At 40.6% G+C, this 19,938-nt stretch overlaps 1 protein-coding gene and 1 long non-coding RNA gene across 4 annotated transcripts in view; one reads left to right on the top strand and one right to left on the bottom strand.

The window, feature by feature from the left end:
- Positions 1 to 16,593, top strand: part of STAT4 (signal transducer and activator of transcription 4) — a 93,204-nt gene extending 76,611 nt beyond the window's left edge. The window contains exons 15-24 of the mRNA XM_037523726.2: positions 4,734 to 4,817; positions 6,281 to 6,379; positions 10,425 to 10,560; positions 11,963 to 12,012; positions 12,265 to 12,359; positions 12,693 to 12,829; positions 13,152 to 13,343; positions 14,825 to 14,891; positions 15,239 to 15,347; positions 16,302 to 16,593. Coding sequence (XP_037379623.1) covers positions 4,734 to 4,817; positions 6,281 to 6,379; positions 10,425 to 10,560; positions 11,963 to 12,012; positions 12,265 to 12,359; positions 12,693 to 12,829; positions 13,152 to 13,343; positions 14,825 to 14,891; positions 15,239 to 15,347; positions 16,302 to 16,328 — 996 coding nt within the window. The 3' untranslated portion in view covers positions 16,329 to 16,593. The remainder of the gene's footprint in view (positions 1 to 4,733; positions 4,818 to 6,280; positions 6,380 to 10,424; positions 10,561 to 11,962; positions 12,013 to 12,264; positions 12,360 to 12,692; positions 12,830 to 13,151; positions 13,344 to 14,824; positions 14,892 to 15,238; positions 15,348 to 16,301) is intronic.
- LOC119256043 (uncharacterized) lies at positions 899 to 19,537 on the bottom strand. 3 transcript variants are annotated; one of them, XR_008553614.1, is made up of 5 exons: positions 19,334 to 19,537; positions 18,759 to 18,960; positions 16,253 to 16,339; positions 15,225 to 15,382; positions 899 to 1,073 (listed from the first exon to the last, which is right to left on the bottom strand). It is a non-coding gene; the product is annotated as an uncharacterized LOC119256043 (long non-coding RNA). The 3 variants fall into 3 exon arrangements; XR_005127612.2 differs by having other exon boundaries at positions 18,759 to 19,537; XR_005127613.2 differs by lacking the exon at positions 899 to 1,073 and adding an exon at positions 10,092 to 13,657 and having other exon boundaries at positions 18,759 to 19,537.
- Between the last annotated feature and the right edge of the window lie 401 nt (positions 19,538 to 19,938).

Below are 19,938 nucleotides of genomic sequence, written 5' to 3'. Positions count from 1 at the left end.
CAGGCTAGGTAGGTTCAGGCAGCTTCAAAGAGAACCTTGGAGCACTTGGTATCATCCCCACAGGTTTTAATGGTAATCAGGAGAAACAAGCCAGCAGGGGGACAGCAACTTGGGGGATCCCCCTGAGAATCTCTATATGCTTTCTTCCTCTGGCTTTCTCTGGCATCATCTTGGTCTCTTCCTCTCATAATTGTTTTCTTCCCCACCGGCCTCTGAGTGACGCCGCCCTTAGATCCTGAGCCTCCAGGCCCAGGCGTGCCCACTTGCGCCTGCCCATACCTTACTCCAGGTGTCCTCCATCACGCACGCGAGCGCCGTGCCCACGGAGGCCAGGGACATAAAAGCCTGACCAATCTTCATTTACACTTCACCATGTAACATACATATCACACATATGGATATTGCAGCTGCAGCAAGGCATGGGCTGGCTCTCCATGGATTTGCGGGATGGGTGAAAGAATACTGGAGCCCTCAGTGGCTTTTTCAGGCGTTTAATGATTTTTCTACACCGTTTGAAGTGGAAGAAGGCGGCGGGGCGGGCAAGCAGGGGTGCCTGAGGATGGAGGGCCCGGAGGCTGGCGGCCCTCCCAGCCCCCAGCGAATCTCTACGATTTTCTCTTTGGGCTCTCTCTGGCACTCTCTCGCTGTCTCTTCCTCTCACAGCCATCCTCTCGGAGCTGTTCTCTGCCACACACCGTCCTCTCTGTGATGCTGCCACCCTTGTAGCCTTTGTCTCTCCGCCCAGGTGTGCCCACCTTTGCAGGCCCACAGCGCACTCCAGGTGTCCACCATCACGCATGCGTACGGTAGCACAAGTGCCATCATGGATGCTAGTGGTGGGAGGGTGGGAAAAGTCTGACAACTTCCATGTACCCTACAGATATCATCTTGGGTGATTAGAAAGGCTTTTAATACAGACGGTAATGGTACTTTTTTTTAAGATTTATTTATTTATGCATACAAGAGCTGGGGTACAGGCCAGAATAATGGTACTTCTTCCCGATATTTTCTCAATCTGGAAGGAATGGAGCCTGGGAATGTGAGATTGAATATTGCCTCTGACTTGGACTGCACTAAAAAATAAAAACAGAAAATTAATGATGCTCTCATCAGAGCTACTTTTCTTCAGTCGTGTGTGTTGTGTGTCAGCTTACTTGCCAGATTTCGTTCTAAAAGTGCCTCACAATCGCATCAAGGGTTTTAGGTAAACAATAGAAATAAACCTGAATCACAGAGAAAACCTCTCACCATCCACATTCCAGTTGAGTCAAGTCATATGTAAGGTACGAAAATCTTTTCCAAAGTTAACGGACAACCCCAAGTGACCTCTCACTTTTCAAGGCCCTAACATTTGGATAGTGAACTCTGGTGCCATACTCAAGATATGAGGAAATTATCCATAGTGAATGATCCAATCATATGTGCGTGTACATTATAGACCCTAGAGGCTAGAATGAGGGAGGCATGGGACCTCATACTCCAAGGGATCCGCTTGGCTGTGCTCCAGTTTGACCCTCCCTACATACAAAGATATCTTGTGAGATCAACACCATGTGCTCACCCAGAGACCAGGACAGCAGTAACCTCAACCCCAAAGGTGGCAAAGTCACCTCCAGGGTCTCTGTGGCCCCTTCACCAGGTCTGCTCTCCCAAGCACAGTGGGTACCATCAATGCATATATTTCTAGGCACAAGCAGGGGCCACACCAGCCACATGAGGCACCCCCACAGAGGTGGAAACTGGGGGCTAGGAGCATGGGGGTGGGCAGCGGTCCAGGATGGCAACATTTTCCCAAAGCTACAATGTTCCAGTGGGACTTCAAAGAGTTAAAATCTGGCCAATTAGTGGATGTGGAAGCTTAGGTGTTAAGGCAGGAGGCTAGACCATGTTTTAACAGTTTGTTAACTTGATTTATAATGGTTAAATATTTAGACATATGGTATATGGATCTCCATCTGTATGCTTGCCTCAGGCCTCTTAAATGTTCTGCAGAGACTTGCATCCTCCTGTCCAACAACGAACTCTGAGAATGTGAAAGACACCCATTAGTGAACAGGAAATTGTGAATTTTTCAGCTGGGCTCTGTTTTCCATAGTGTAAGCGCTGTCTCCATAAGGCAGTGATTTTTCCTATTGTATAAAATTGTGATTTTTGTTTAACTTGGTGCCTACACAGAGGCCAACCGCTTCATCTCATATTCCACCAAAGAAAAGGCAAGTGTTTGATGAGTTAGATGTACTGGGGTAATTTTAGGAGTGGTCAAAGGGATTTTCAATGACATACTTTCTGCTAAATCACTAAGAAGAAATCTTACTGGAATCCACTCTGACAAATTATACCACCCCAGGCAATACTAATGTACTCAATGTTCTAACCCAAAGTTAACATTCTTCATATCAGTAAGGTCTTTCTGTTCTTAACCACTCACTTTATTCATTGTAATAGTTATGTCATCATATTGAAAGTTTTTATTATTTCAAATTTATGTAAATGACTCCAACTTGTTACTAACACATAGTCAACATTACATCTCCCTTTCTTCTAGAGCTAACTGCTGTTCCCAAATCCACCCTGACATTTTTAGTCTACATAATATCACTTCTGTTCATATGTTCCCACAGGGCTTTTTTTTTTTTAAAGATTTATTTATTTATTTTATTTATACAAGCACTGGGTACAGTCAGAAGCACGGGAGGGTGAGAGAATTCACCAGAGTCAGAGCGGGGAGCAGAGGGCAGCAGGAGAGGTCTGCGCCTGTGGGACCCTCCTCCGGTGGCCGGGGAGCAGCCGGGGATTGAACCGGCGCTGCAGAGGCTGCGGGCAGCTTTGCAACCCAGCACTCAACTGCTGCGCCACCGGGGAGGCCCTCACAGGGCTTATTTTTAAAGTCATTTAAGCTTTCTATACCATCTCCAAAATTTCCACCCCACACCCCCCTTCTGAGACTAAACACAATGTGGATACGCTACATTGAGTATAATTACCTCACAAATTCCACTCAGGATTCTTGTTAAAATGTAGAATCTGACTCAGGAGGCCTGGGATGAAACCAGGGTTCCTGTTTTTCTAACAGGCTCTGAGAAGATGACAGAGTTGCTGGTTCTGGACACATAGCGAGGGGCTTTAAGAGTTCATCAGGGAAAACCAGCAATTTACGTCCTACTTCAAACCCTCTCTCTGAGCAAATGAACTAATACAACAAAAATAATTCTTAGACAGAGAAAAAATAGTCATTACCAGAAAAGAAAAAGGAATAGGAGAAACAGATAGAGGAGGTCAATTTGATGATATGAATGGCAGTAGGATTGTGGTGGTGGGTGGGTGAGGTATATACACATACCGAGGTGTGAAACTGTGCTCCTGAAACTGATATAATTGTAAACAATGATAAATCAATAAAATTATCTTTTAGAAGACTTAACCACAATATGCTTATTACAAAAACCAAAATAATTTAAAATTTTTCCTTCATAAAACCTTATCACTTGTTCAAAATTTCCCCATTGTCTCAAGATCCTTTTGTAGTTAGTTTACACATATCAGTATCCAAGCAATGTCCACCCATCACAATTGGTTTATTTACCCCCTTTCCATGCCATTGATTTGTTGAACAAACTAAATATAAGTTTTGTTTTGCTTTTAACATTGCTTTTCTCCTGAGGTCTTGATTTTGGTTTTTTGTCATGCGAGACTCGCCTTTTGTCTCAGATCTGATGATCATTAGCTTGCTGTTCATATTTATGAGAAGGTCACCAAAAATTGCCTGGAAGTTCTTGTGTGCATGGTGGCATTTGTTCAATTAAGGGGGATTATTAGGAAATGGCTGTCTCTTTGGGGGACCCCTAAAGGCACTATCCATACTTGTCTCCCTCAGTCAGGTACACTTCTCAGGTACTTTCCTGGATATGTCAAACACAGAAGAGAGCACCTATTTTTTCCCCAAGGTCTTCCTCTCTTTGACACAATATCTGACCTGTGTTGTCAACTCCGCACCCAGAATGCAGAGCGTTTCTCTATTCTTTTGATTCATACAGTCCAGAGAGTAAGCCTATTCCCTCCCCCAGGGCCCAGCAGGAGTAGACTGTCCTCATAGGCTGCAGCTCATACGTACGCTCCTGTTCAGCTCTCTCACCCTCAGACCACTGGGGGGCGCAATGCTCCCAACCCCGGATTTCTGAGGCCAAGGGCTTCTTATCGCCATCCTTAACCCCAGTCCCCTACCTCTCCCTCTGAGACTGAGATTGCGGTTTTCCTTTATTGGAAAGTAAACAAAACCCTGTTACTTTATTGGCTTTTCTAATGGGAGCAGAGGAAAATACATGCTTCTCGCCTACTATGATTAACCAGAAGGAAATCTTGCTTTCTTTTTTTTTAAACAAATTCATTATGATCACTGATTTGTTTCTGTTATAGCCCTGTGCAAGTCTTGTTTTTATTAAAAGCTGATAAGTCAAAAGTTTAATTTTCAAAAATCAAGATTTTTATCAGTTGAGTTTCAACTGATAAAAATATGCTGGGATTTTAAAAACCAGAAAGAATCTTGTTTTAGAGACTTAAAATTCTTCTGCTATGGAAATGAAGATTTCTCAACCTAAGTATTTTTGAAAGAATAAGAGGAAATTTTCCATTATGGGGAATCTTAAGGGCCATTCACTGAAAAAATTTATTCATTATTATAGGTTGTAAAAAGCTGGTGACAATCGTTAAGGTAATAATCATTCCCTCTCCCTCAGGGCTGTCACATGGTCACTGAGGAACTCCATTCTATAGCCTTCGAGACGCAGATCTGCCTCTATGGCCTGACTATAGACGTGGAGGTAGGTGTTGCAAGGACTGTCTCCTTCTTATAAACAACATTTGCAGGAATTGGACAGCATTTGTGGAGTTAAGCTCAGTCTTTGCTAGGTTTTAGTACATTCTCTATTTTGTTTTAATTTAGAAAAGCAATTTATTAAATATTCATTAATAACTCAACATATATATACTATTCTGGCTAAATATAATAAAGGGTTAAAAGCTCATGGGTATAATGAATTCTATACACATTGAATAATTTGTTTCCCAGGTTGTGTTTTTGTTTTCTGTGACTTCCTGAGTTATGGAGAGTCAATGGAAAACTGAAAGAAAAATGAGTATCCTTGGACTATGTCACATAGTGATATATTCTCAAAAATTTATCTTGTACATAAAATGCCCTCAGAAGGAAAGTTTTTCTAATATAATGAGCAAAGACAAATGATGAGAACATTAACAGTACATTGTTTTGACTCTCTTCTAAGTCACTATTTAACTCAAAGAAGGAATAAAGAAAGTTTGGGGATTGAATTGAACATATTGATTATATGCTCCCTGAAGGCAGGGAGGCCTCATTTGTCCAATGGCTAGCATAATGCCTACCACATAGTACGTGCTCAACAGTAGCTGAATAGATGGATAAGAGCATGAATGAACCCAGTTGCATACATCCTGAATGTGATCCTATTTGTAAGATACATTGTTTACAATTCTGCTTTTATTCTTTTATCTTAATGAATGTAGACATGTTTATAAAACCTTACATAGATTTATTCTTCATCCCTTTTCCCTAAACTTGTGTTTCCATGAGCTATTAAATTCCCCAAACGAGTGATTTCCTGTCTATAGCAATCTAACCTGTTATTGGGAAGGGACTACTGTGAATTGATGAGTTCCCCAGACTAATCTGTGAAAGCCTGTTTATTCCAAAGGGTAGACAATTATAGTACCAGTAGTACTATGTTAGGTCTACCCCAGCCCAGGTGGCTCTCTCTTTAAATACATGCATAATTTTGTGTTCTAAAATTGCTTGCTTATTCACCTTCTCCAATTAAAATTCTCATCTCTAGTACTGGTATTAATTATGCTAGATCCTACTTTGAATATATTGATCCATTCTAAAGATATATTTAAAACTGGATTCTTTGATGTAATTTACAAAGGCAATACTTGCTAAATCTAGTCAATCTCTAATTAGTTGCATTTTAGACAACTAAATATCACCTCAGAGGTAATATAGTAAGTGTAAATATTTACATGATGTAAGGGAAAATATAGGAGAAGCTGACTGACTGAGCTATCAGAATAGATTCCTATTTTTGTAACTCCTTTTCTCAGTTCATTGTGGTGACCAGGGCAGAGTAGACACCAAGACTGGAGAAGTGGAATTAGCTTGAGATGATCCTTTAGGGGAAAAGATTAAGTGTCAGATCAATGTAAAGTGTGACAACATGCAATAACTATGCTTTTTTTCCTTTTAAAACAGACCAGCTCATTACCTGTGGTGATGATTTCCAATGTCAGTCAGTTACCTAATGCTTGGGCATCCATCATTTGGTATAATGTGTCAACCAACGATTCTCAGGTAGTCTCTAATCCTTTTTCTCTTTATTGCACCGTATTTGATTTGTTTTATTGTTAACAAAACTCATTTGCATTGAAACACACCCCCGCTAATTTCACATGTCTTTATGGGTTCTTTTATTCCAGAATTCCAATCTTTTAGTTGCATGATTCCTCTCTCATGTCATATTCAAAGTAATATGTGTTGATGAACTTGGACTCTAAGGGAGTGCTGGCTAACTAGACAGGTATTTGTTATTTCTGAGGGTCTGGTCTGCTCCCAGCTCTGTGGATCAAGAGCGTTCTGGAGCCATTCTGTGGCCGGCCTATGGCAGAGTCCTTGCCCTGGAATTCAGTGCCTGATTGTTGTGTTTACCTTCTCAGCTACACCTGGCCATATTTCCCACACAGGTTCTTTTACAAAGGTGAAGACTTGGCTTCCAAATAAGTGACCAGAACATCATCAATCTTGCCTAACTACACTCTGACAATTACAGTACCAACAGTACTGTAATGTACACATTTTTTGAGTTGACTATAAATTTAATCCATTCTAGGCTCAAGTTGGGTTTTAATGCCATCTGGTGGTTATTTAAGACACAAGCCAAAAATTGGCTTCAAATCACAAAGCAAGCAGAGAACAGATGTTCTTAAAAGACAACCAGGGAAGGAAGTGGCAAAAGGGATGAATCAGCACTTCCCCTTTTTCTCTCCTACAAAACCTCAGTGTGTTGTCCTGGGAAATCGCCCAGGTCTAGAGAAAATAGGCAAGGTGAAAATAACAGTATTTCTCTTGAATTTAAAGCAAATGTTCCCTCCAAAGGAAAGAATTTTTTAAAACTTGAATCCTAACCATGAGAACAGACATAATGAATCAGCTTTAAATATGATTTCCTTCTTATTCGATATTTCTAGTAAGTTAATAGCCTGGGAATAGCTCAGTCCTACACCTTCTCATCCACAAGTGCCCTGGCATCTGAGACAGGTTAGCCACAGAGAGGAAGACTATATGGAATTCACTACACCTACTCCTCTCTGCCCACAAAGAAGTCATTTGGTCTTTAGGGCCAGGAAAAGCCAACACCCCTGAGACAGATTAAATGTCATTCCCTTTTAGGAATTACACATGTAGAGCTTTTCCTCCAACTCCAGGGTCTGGTCTGGAGACAGGCTATTTCTCTGTACCTCTGTCCGGAGTACAATGCAGCCTTACTTAGTTTTCTTTTTTTTTTTAAGATTTATTTATTTATTATTTATACAAGCACTGGGTACAGTCAGAAGCATGGGAGGGTGAGAGAATTCACTAGAGCCAGAGTGGGGAGCAGAGCAGGCAGAAGGACCAAAGTACACTGCTGAGGGGAGCAGCGGGTGGCAGGAGAGGTCTGCGCGCCATGTGGGACCCTCCTCTGGTGGCCGCGGAGCAGCCGGGGATCGAACCAGCCGGGGATCGAACCAGAGCTGCCAAGGCTGCGGGCAGCTTCGCAACCCAGCGCTCAACCGCTGCGCCACCAGGGAGGCCCATACTTAGTTTTCTTAAGCATCCTTCTTCTGTAAAAAAAAAAAGTCACCAAAGTTGTCACACTAACTTTCCAGATTGTACTCTGCTCCAGGAAGAGGAATCTGGAGATGTAGCTCAGAAATAGCTCCTAAAACATAATGTATGGCCTACTTACAGAGTCAGCTTAAAACTAACTCTAATTTCTCTTCTTAATTCTATTCTGCTTCGAAACCTAAGCTCCCAGAGTTTGATTTACAGTCTATGGTTTTTTGGGTCATTTATCTAAATGTGATTCTCAGGTCCAAGGTAAACTACCTCCCTAGAAACTCTCTCCATCCTCCCCTTGCTATCGTCCATGTTCTGTCCTAGCTGGATGTTCTGTCCTGTATTCCTTCCTTCTGAATTGGTTCCTTCTTTTGCTGCCAGCTTAGCTCAGGTTCACCAGTGACCTTCTCCATGTACTATACCAGATTTCTCATTTCTTCCCTTCCTTTTCAGGGATTTTTTTTTCTTTTAAGTTAAGTTACTTCTATTGAGGTAATGTTTAATGTATAATACTGTATATGATTTAGGAGTACAGGTTCAAAACTCTTCAATGTATGTGATCACACCATGCCCACCACAAAAGCATCAATAACTCTCTACCAACGTCCATTGGGCTGTCTTCCCACTTTACTCCAAACCTCCCACTCTGCCCTTCTCATAGCCTCAATTCTTTTTTTTTTTTTTTTAAGATTTATTTATACAAGCACGGGGTACAGTCAGAAGCGTGGGAGGGTGAGAGAATTCACCAGAGCCAGAGCGGGGAGCAGAACAGGCAGAAGGACCGAAGTACACTGCTGAGGGGAGCAGCAGGCATGGCAGGAGAGGTCTGCGCGCCATGTGGGACCCTCACCCAGTGGTCAGGGATCAAACAGGCGCTGCAGAGGCTGCGGGCAGCTTCGCAACCCAACGTTCAATTGCTGCGCCACCGGGGAGGCCCTCATAGCCTTAATTCTTTAGTCAGATTCCAAGGGTTGTTTTTGGTTTAGTACTGTCTGTTCCTTTGCCTTTTTTCATGAAATCATCCAGTATTTGTCTTTCTCTTTCTGACTTATTTCACTTCACATGATCTCCTTCAGCTCCATTCATGTCACAAATGGCAAGATTTCTTTTTATAGGTGAGTATTCCATTGTGTACACACCACATCTTGATCCACTCATCTGTTGTTGGGCAATTAGGTTGCTTCCATTATTTGCCTATTGTAAATAGTTCTGCAATAAACAGGAGTGCATCTATCCCTTTGAATTAGTGTTTTTGCATTCTTCAGGAAAATACCAAGGAGTAGAAATGCTGGATGATATGGTAAATCTACTTCTAACATTTTGAGGGAACTCCACACTGTTTTCCATAGGGGCTGACCCCATCTGCGTTCCCACAAATAGTATATGAAGGTTCTTTTCCCTCCACACCCTCACCAACAGATGTTGCTTCTATATTTTTTTTTTTTCATATAAGCCATTCTCACAGGTGGTATCTCATTGTGGTTTTGATTTGCATTTCCCTGATAAGTGATATTGAACATTTTGGAGCATCTTTCTTGATTTTCGCACCTTTTGCTTTCCAGTAATCTGTGATAAAGATCTACTGTTACACTATTCCTGACCCAATTTGTGTTACAATCTCATTACAGCTGATCATACAGAAGATTATGTTGTTGAGAGCAAAATCAGAACAAAGTGGTATACTGTCTATAAAACAGGAACCCAAGTTAATCATGAATTCATATTATCTTAATCTGGGAATTAGCTACTCTTGTGCTTTGGGATGTTTTATCTGACCAAGGCATAATTTGTGCCAATCCATGGCAAACCAATTAAATAATAAGATATAAATTTTGTTTAAGATTAATGTTATTTACAGGGCCTCCCCGGTGGCGCAGCGGTTGAGCGCTGGGTTGCGAGGCTGCCCGCGACCTCTGCGGTGCTGGTTCGATCCCCAGCTGCTCCCCAGCCACCAGAGGAGGGTCCCACATGGCACGCAGACCTCTCCTGCCGCCTGCTGCTCCCCTCAGCAGTGTACTTCGGTCCTTCTGCCTGCTCTGCTCCCTGCTCTGGCTCTGGTGAATTCTCTCACCCTCCCGCACTTCTGACTGTACCCAGTGCATGTATAAACAAACAAACAAACAAATAAATAAATAAATAAAAACATGCCTTAAAAAAAAAAAAGATTAATGTTATTTATAAAAGAGTACAAGTCTGATTACTTTTTCCAGCTTTATTGAGATATAGTTGACATGTAATATTGTGAAAGTTTAAGATACTGGTATTGATAGTCTAGAGAAAGTTAAAGAGATATTCAGAGTTTCCTTCAAGGATAAGGTGGGGCCCTGTATTATATTAATCTCAACAAACAAGGAACTCTTTAAGAATAAACAAAAACAGTTTTGAAAAGCACAGCAGAGGTGAAATTATTTTCTGTGTTGTCGATTTAGCTTGGCCTAGTAAGTTTAAATCAGGAATGTAATAATCCATCATGGTGTTTTCAGAGTGAGTAATAAATATAATTATCATTACAACTCTATTTCAGAACTTGGTTTTCTTTAATAATCCTCCATCTGCTACTTTGAGTCAACTCCTAGAAGTGATGAGCTGGCAGTTTTCATCTTATGTGGGTCGGGGCCTTAATTCAGATCAACTCAATATGCTGGCAGAGAAGCTCACAGGTGAGAGCTGGGTGATATGGAGGCCCTGCCTCTGTTTTTGGTACTTGAGTGTTTTAAAGAACCAGGTGATATAACCATTATTAATAATATCAGTGGTCATCACAATTTATTAAGTGACTATATTACCAGATACATGCCTAAATGCTACATCATCTTTAAGTCTCACAGGTTCTTTAGGCAGAACAGTCTCCATTTTATAAATGAGGATGATGTGATGAGGATACTTCAGTTGTTATAACTGTTATTAAGTGACTTGCAACAGCTGCATGGCTAGTACAAAGCAGAGTTAAGACTCAGGCGAGACCTGGCCAGTTCTAAAGTCCCCTTTTTCCCACTCCATACTCCAGTATCCAGGGTGTTCTTGTATCATTTCCACTGAATGTAATATGAAGCCTTAATAGTGCCTTGATCATTCATATTAATATCATAATGCTCATCAACCAACTGGAAAATAGCTGACTCCTTCACAAAAACCAAGAAATTTAATAAAAACTTAAAATCACCCAGGTAATACTTAATTTTGCATAGCAAGACTGTTTCATCTTTGACTGATATTTTTAAAGTTTGCAAAATTGTGTCATTGGAACTCCTGGTAGTGACTATAGTTTTTCCTAAAAGAATTCTTAAAAGATATCTGTATTTTGACAAGTCTGGGTGAACACATTTAGCACCAAAAAAGCAGAGGGAAAATGAGTTTGTGTACATTTCCAGTTAAGTCAGAAGAACCAATGATGTATCTATGCAGCAAACTATAATAACAGTACTTAATAAATATTTAATAGGTGAATCAAGCTTTTAAATGTGTTGTATAGATAGTAGCCATATCCTTCATATCCTTTCAGATTTTTAACAAATTATTCTTTTTAATAAAATTATGAGTATAATTTTCTTAAAATTTTAGAAACTCTTGAATCCTTTCACTGCCCTGGATTAAAAATAATGGCTTCTTATTACCTAATGTATCTCTAGGTCATACTTTTAATCATAACAGTGAAGACTGCTGGTAACGTTTTATAATGTTTGTTCACCAACCATAGACTGTTCTTCCTGTCTCCTACTTAAGTCAATTTCATGTCCACCATAAATCTTCCTACATTATTTTTGCTACTAGAGTGACCTCCTTCCTCTCTTCTGACAATTTACATTCTACCCTTTCCTAGGGCCTGTTCCTTAACTTAAACTGGCCCTCTTTATATCTTTAGCTCTTCCTTTTAAAAGAATTCTTTCCCATATAATAAATTTCATATCTTATATTTTTACTGTTCAAATATTAAATAACCTATAATCAGCATGCTCAAGAAGTGCATGTATGAGTGGGGGGAGAAGAGAATCTAAATTGAGTACCAAATGGAACAATCATCTAATTGTTTAATAAAAAGCTCATTGTTTTATTTTATTTCAGCCCAGTCTAGCTACAATGATGGTCATCTCACCTGGGCAAAGTTCTGCAAGGTACAAACAGTGGAGAGGGGAATATCATTTTAATCATCACTTTTAAAAAATAGTATCCCTTTCTAAATTTCCACAGAATAATCCAGAATTTTGAGGATTTCCTGGATTGGGGTTTTTTTGTTTTTTTTTTTTTTTAAGAAATTCTAAAGTCTTGTTTCATTTAAAAGAAAATATTTTCTTAAAAAATGAAACTTGAATTATTGTCACCATTACTGTTGAAATGATCACGGTCCTAATGTGTTTATTTGATAGGAACACTTACCTGGTAAATCATTTACCTTTTGGACATGGCTTGAAGCAATATTAGATCTAATTAAGAAACATATTCTTCCCCTTTGGATTGACGGGTGAGTTATAGATTATCTTTTCCATTAGGTCATTAGATTTTTGTATTTTTGCTGTTGGTTTGTGATTGGGTTTTTTGCTTGTTTGTTTGTTTGCTTGCTTTTTTGTCTTATTTTTAAGCATATTTAGTGTGTGTGGTGGTGGGGGAAATAGTTGTAGTTTCTTGCATTTTTCGTAGAGTGAGGATATTTAATCTGTAAAAGACTATCTCAGGCACCACTGACTTTTGACTATACTAAAAACAAATTTAGCTCTTTTCTTTGCAAATGAACTAAACATGAACGCAATAAATTACTGTCATGAGTAGATAAAACTATGCCTTGTTCTGTTTTTAGGTATGTCATGGGTTTTGTTAGCAAAGAGAAGGAACGACTCTTGCTGAAGGACAAAATGCCTGGAACCTTTTTGTTGAGATTCAGTGAAAGCCATCTTGGAGGAATAACTTTCACTTGGGTAGACCATTCAGAAAATGGTACATGCTCACTACTATTTATTCATGTGACTGCAAGATTCTTGAGTTTGGTTATTAGTATCTCAGTTTTCAGAAGTATGTGGTATGATGTTTTCTTCTGATTTTCACGTGTTCAGTGGGTTTGAATATTAGTTGTTACAATGATCCCAGAACAGGGCTATGAATTTCTCACAGTCTGTGTGGGTGTCCTCCATCATGTGACAATCTGCTGAGAAGGGCTGCATTGTTTATAACCAGCGACATGAAGGTAGTGTGGGCAGGAAGAAAGGCCACAAAGAATGCCTGCAGGAACCTGAATACTCCCCACTTCCTGTTTTTCCAGGAGAAGTAAGATTCCACTCTGTAGAACCCTACAATAAAGGTCGGTTGTCTGCTCTGCCCTTCGCTGACATCCTTCGAGACTACAAGGTTATCATGGCAGAAAACATTCCTGAAAACCCTCTGAAGTATCTGTATCCTGACATTCCCAAAGACAAAGCCTTTGGTAAACACTACAGCTCTCAGCCATGCGAAGGTTAAGTTCCTTATATTTACTTGTTTCCTTAAGGTTTTTGGAAAATAACCTCATATTGCAGCAAATGAAGTTTTTCTTTTTATGTTTACTTGGTTGCTTATAAGATCTCAGGGGCCTGTGGAGGTCAAAGCCTTAGAAATAAAGTGGTGTAGTAGCAGCTCTGGAAGAAGGCCCAGTGGGGCTGTCCAGCTGTAGCAGAGTGGTTAGTAATGATTACTGCAGCCAGCAGCCGGTCTTGGCCGCGGGGCCCCTCACAGTCAATTGTAAAGCTCTGGTTTTCTCCCTAGTGAGTTGGAGTGCTGCTCACTTCACGTCTATGACAGGGGAGTAGGGGGAGAAAAAGAGGAAGGATGTAACAATTAGAGAGTCATTAAAAGTTAAATCTATTTTTTGCAAGAGAAGCCCAGGATTTATTATTCCTTTTTTTACCTTACAATCTCACAACTCACACAGTATTGTTCATTTGCCAGAGAGGAAACTTGGGGGTCTGTGCAACATCTCCCACCTCCCAGCCTATCAATAACAATTCATGACATGCCTGCCTTTCCTGGTCGTATCCCAAGGACCTAAAATAGTACCTGGCCAAAACAGGCATTGGCAAATATCTGTTGAATACATGAGAGAACATTCATGAAATTAGCTATTAATATTGTAATTTTAGGTAAGGCCACCATTTTGTTTCCTTCATGAAAGTACAATCTATAAAAATTTCCACCTACAGCAACTAAATCTATGAGCACCATCTTGTGACATATCCTGCAGGTATCACTCACAGGTGGTGGCACTGGCTGCCACTCAACTTCATCCCCCTCTGAAATGTGTGAACAAAACCACAAAAGTAGACAACAAAATGCTGTGGCTTTTAAGTGTATCCACATCCAATTGAACGAAATAGCAAATGTTAATGCAAATTAGAGTTGAAAAATTAGTTTGTCCAAATCGCAACTGGTCCAAGCACAAGTTCAATACAGCTCCCACAGCACCTTGGGGAATGGTCCAGGGTGAGAGTGACTCATGACTATTAGCACTTTTAGTAACACTGTCTGTGTTTCAAAATTGTGTATAATCATAAGATAATGATTGTTATCAGTTTTAATGAAAAGAACTGAGTTACTGTAAATCTCCCAGCACATGAAAAAAAAATGAGTTTTTATAATCCAACTTAAATTTAACATGAAGACAGATAATATAGTTGATTCCCAACTTTTCTCATGCATTTTATAGATATTAACATGTAAAGTCAGATTAGGTCTACCAAGAGATTTGTTTTCTCTTCTTGCATGTTTTATGCGCATCTAAAATACTGATTTTTTATTCAACTAAATTAACTAGTTGACTTATTTAACTTAAAATGTTTATGAATTACTAAACCATGATATTGTCTCTTCTTTTTAGCATTGCTTCTATTTTCCTAGGTAATTCTTCTCATTTTACTAATAACATTAATAACATTTTCCCAACATTGTGCATTTCTTTTCTAGTTACAAGACCAACAGAAAGAGGAGACAAAGGTTATGTTCCTTCTGTTTTTATCCCCATCTCAACAATGTGAGTAATCTTAGTCACATGGAAAATATTGAATTTATTTTTTTTTGAAAAGGTGTTTTTCAGTAGGACTTTTAGGGGTAGGGCAGAGTACATACAACCAAGAATAAAGCATTTCAATGCTCAATGTTTCATTTCCTTTAATGCATAAAGCTGGTCTTCAGGAGACACCAGGGTCCACTGTGACTGCTAAGTTGCCCTTTGGTAAGCAGGCTTGATGCTCTGAGAGCAAGTATAATCTAGGCATCTCAGTGTCACAAATAGATGAAGCCCTTGACATGAGTTCCTACCATGGTAACCATTAGCTATTACTGTTTAATCATTTTTAATATTTACCTTATCTTTTTAAGCCGAAGCGATTCAGCTGAGCCTCATTCTCCATCAGACCTTCTTCCCATGTCTCCAAGTGTTTATGCAGTGCTGAGAGAAAACCTGAGTCCCACAACAATCGAAACTGCAGTATGTTCTTTTTCCATTGTTGGTCAAGAGCATTTCTAATAAAGTGAAGGTGTGGTGAATCAAAGGGGCTGAAGTTCTGCCCGGGCAGTGAGAAAATACATTTCTTGCAACATATTCTTGAGCATGAGATACGGGGTGTCCTCTGTGTTATTGGCATTATGGACACTGAAAGCAGAAGACTTCATCTACTTGAACTGTTTTAATTTCTTTCTATCAAAACTCACCAGAGGTCAAAATATTCCTGTATCCCACTATTTCCCATCACGCTCCCCATTTTATCAGGCAATGCATATTAATATTTATAAGCATATTAATATTTAACATTCACTTTAGCATTTCAAGACCACAACTTCCAATTTTTCTTAATTAATTTTCACTTGCATTATTTGTCCCAGGCACCTTTTCAAGTAGTTTATAAAAGACAATCAATAGCTACCTACTACTCTTCTAAAAACTGAGTCATAATCTTAAACACTATAAAGTGATTTAGGATGCATTCTATCCCTTCTCATTCCCCAATGCCATCAAGGTGGTCAAAACCCAATTTACGTAAGAATGAATAACATATATCAGAATAATCGAATCTTGGAGGGACCCTGGCTCGTCCAATGGTTTGCAGTCCTTCTTTTCAAGATTTTTAGATGTGGAATATTCTACTTTGATAGCTTACTTCAATGTTAGTTGTCCTTAAATCCTTTAATTATGACAACTTTTGCTATATTTTATACCCATTTCATTATGTTTGTGATAGGGTAAATAGGCCTACTTAACACAGTTTTCATCGAATTAAAAGTGCCATTTACTTAAAACAGATTACTTTTAGGAACACTTAGGTACTGGCTGGTATAAAGATTATGCAGTATTAAGCAGACAAGAGAATTTTTACTGAAGAAATTGTGACTTACTTGCAAAACAATGCTTTCCTCAAAGGTCATTTTCATTTTTCAATTTTAGATGAAGTCTCCATATTCTGCTGAATAACAGGATGAAATCTTGACATTCAAAAGAAGGAAGCAAAAAAAAATGTTCAAAGACTGATCTTTGCCAACAATCACATCTTATTTCTTCACTTTTGTTGATACCATTTTCCGGGAAATGGCTGAAGTCTGAAGTTCTCCCTGCCATCACACCCCAGATCCCCTTCCACTGGGAGTGTTAGGATTTCAATGCTAAAACCAAAGCTTCGGATGAACTTGCAGAATAAGACACTTTAAGAAACCAGTATCAATATAACATTGACAAAAGACTCACGTTTTCGTTATTTCTGATTTCGTTTCTTAGGATTTTCCTCAAGTGTTATTAGGATATTGACTCTAGAAAGTTTAAGTGTTAATATTTCAGAATAGGCCAAGAATAACAAAAGCACACTTAACATTACTCAAAAACCAGCAGGAAGGCCTGGGGGAAATATTAAATAAGCCAATATCCTGAGTTTCAGCAGGTCTAGAGTCACCACACAGGAAACAAGATAGATGCCACGACAGGCAGCCCAGCAGCATTTCACAGGCTTTCCTGGAATGACTCATGATTCCCACGTTAACATTGTCCCAAAAGAGCTTCACAGCAGCCGGTACCACTGTCACGGACACCTCTCCTGTCGGGGGGAAGATTTATCTAGAATCATTCCTGGTGGTAACTCTGGCTAGCAGCACTGAAAGCAAACACATGGGTAAAAATATGAAATGAGGACTGGTAGAAGGATGACAACACTGACCTTCAGCAAGGTCAGTGAGGAAAGTCAAGTTGCACGTTCCTCATCTCTAGAAGAGGTTGCTGTATGACAAAGAGGTTCCTGCTATAATAGTCTCTGTTCTCATAAGTCTATCCCTGAGGAGAGGGATTTAGGAGAAATTCCATCTCTTCAGTATTTTCTGGTGCTGAAGGAGGGCAGGTAACATACTGTTGGTAATGCTCAAATAGGAGATCTATTTTGATCCTCACTTCTCCCCATCTGGATGTTTAGTGGTGCCATCACCCAGCTGCTGCTTTAATAATAGTGTAAGAATACCCAGCAGCTCTCTATGTCTGCCAGGCTCTAGGAAAGCTTCTGAGCCAAGTAAGGAAGTCCCAATACCAAAGCATCTGCTGCGACCAGTTGCAGAAAACCCCAAAGGCAGTTTGCAAGGTTCCCCTGTTTGCAGATCCAGAAATGACACTCCTTTCTGGAGGACTCCTTTCTAACTGCTCACACCTGTCTCCTGTACCCCAGGAAAGCCGAACAGGCAGGGGCTAATATTTGATGGGGAAAATTTAAAGAAGAAAAAATTTAAGAAAATCTGCCTTCTTCCTTGGAAAATCCTACCCACTGCACCTTTTATATTCACCCACATTCATCCCACTGGATCCTAGTTTGTTCCTATTGCCTCTTCCCCAATGTCAGTTCCCTTACACCTTTACAAGCTCCTGATGGCGCTCTTCACATAAAGGTGTCTGTCTGGCAGAGGCCATGGGACTGACTCAAGACACATTCTCCCAGTCTTAACTTGACTCCACAAGTCCAATTTTCTGAAATTTGCCTATGACAAATATATTAATTGACACAGACTTGGAGGAATTAATTTTAAGCCTAGTTTAAAATTATATATTCTGATTGCTATTTTGAATTATTACATGATTATTACAATTTTACCTTTAATGAGGTCATTTTCTACTAGAATAACTCTTAACCAATTGGATTTTGATATTAGAAAAAAGTTACAGAAGCTTTTTATTCCCTGGAAAAGTGTGATGGGCTTTTACTTATTCAGCAGTTTTTAAAACTTGTCAGTGTAGAGGCTGGTATCAGAATGCTAAGGTTTCACATGTGGCCATAGACATCATTATTACTCCAGGTAGAAAATACAGGAACATCTGTAGTTTGCTCCTATAATAGAGAGTCCGTATAATAAGAGTTTAATAAGCTGTGATTATTACATTCAGAATATCAAAGTCAAGGTCTTGATTCCATTGTAAATAGTTATTTCCCAAGGATGTGAATCTTATACTCTGAAAATCATCTTTGTGGGAATAATGGGTTTTGTCTAGGGATGTCTGGGGATACATGTTTATTCTAGGGTAAGGTGTGCCACAGAAGATGGGAATAAATTTCCACCAACTCCTGCCCCAGAACAATTTTTTCCCTACCAACTGGTAGCAATACTCAATATTTAAACAAAATGTAGATTTATTTTCAAAATATTAATCACATTTTCACGTCTCTCACCTATTCCAAACTAATGACATGTCCATTTTGCTAAACTTTTTTCAAATCCTTTTAATGTAAAGAATCAATTTTAAACAAGGGAGCGGTGTTATAACTTGTTTCTTCATTATACCTAAATTTTCATCTGTTTTAAATAAACACCTAACATGGTTTCTGCAGAAGATATTTCCCAACCTCCCCTTCAGGGAATTCATGGGTGTGCTACCTACCTGTGTACACCCACGAGTCTTCCAAGAAGAGGGCTCAGCGCTTGGTTTAACACTGCTCGCCTTCTGGACATTCTTAATGAGTTGAATAAGGAGCTGCTATTTTCCTTATGCACTGGTCCCTGCAAATGATAATAGGCGGTGCTGTCCTCTCCTTCGAACTAGGGGGAGACTTGATGTCCTTCTGGAGATCCTAGGTTGGTCCCTAGGTATTAGTAAAGCTTTTTAAGAGTAGTTGAAGGGAGCCCAAAGAAACCCAGTCCCTGTCTCCCAGAAGCACCCACTGGTCTACACAGACAGCAGGCAGGGTCCAACTATATTTTTGCTGAGTCTTTGGAAATTATGTGACTACACCATTGTCCTCCATAATGCTTCTCTCAAACTCCTGGCATAATCACTGCAAGGGAGAAGGCAGGGTCGACAGAAGACCCCAAAAGAAAGAAGAAAGCCCCCTAAGCAGATCTAACCAAAAGGTAATTGAAACAGCCCCACCTTCATTTCTGATTTAAGGTAGTCACCCCAGGTGGGGGAGAGTCAGGGCTTGCAAAACCAGGAAGGTCTGACTTAGGACTGCTCACATTGTGTGAAGAAGTGGAGGAAGATAAGGGGACTTTTCCAGATTCAGGGAAAAAGCAGGAGGAGGACCCAGGAGGAGTCAGCTTTCTAGCAACTTCAGCATTTTAAGAAATGTTGCCGACCCCTTAGATGGACGCGCATCCAGCCCTGCCTCCGCCTGGGATGCTCTTTGGAGCCCGCGCTCCCCGCTACCCAGCTGCGAGCGGCCCGGGGCCGGCCGGTCCGGAGGGGTCCCCTGCCCCCCGCCCCCGGAGAGGCTCCCCCGCCCGCTGCGAGGCTCGGAACCGCAGGCGGACCGGGCCGGTCTTCCGCGGGAAAGCCCCGGGCCGCGCCTGCGTGCTGCCGCCTCGGAGTCTGACTTTCGCTTTTCGGTTTCCTCTCAACGCGGCTCCTTCTCGCTCGGCGCTGGTTTCCCCGAAAGCACGTGGGCCGGCTCTTCTGGGCACCCGCGTGCCTCCCGCCGCGCACCCCGACGGCTGCTCGGGAAGCTTTCCAAGTGGGGCTCGCCGCCCGCGCCCGGGCTCCCCGCCCCGGGCAGCCTGGGCTGCCCTGCTGAAAGCACCGGGCTTCGGAAAGTGCTCGCGAGGATGCGCGGGTTCCTGCTGCA

Source organism: Talpa occidentalis, unplaced genomic scaffold, assembly GCF_014898055.3.
Source record: "Talpa occidentalis isolate TD23 unplaced genomic scaffold, MPIMG_talOcc4v2.1 talOcc4.3, whole genome shotgun sequence".
In the NCBI taxonomy this organism is placed as follows: domain Eukaryota; kingdom Metazoa; phylum Chordata; class Mammalia; order Eulipotyphla; family Talpidae; genus Talpa; species Talpa occidentalis.
The sequence above is the reverse complement of the archived record's forward strand: the minus strand, read 5'-3'. Positions and strand labels throughout refer to the sequence as shown.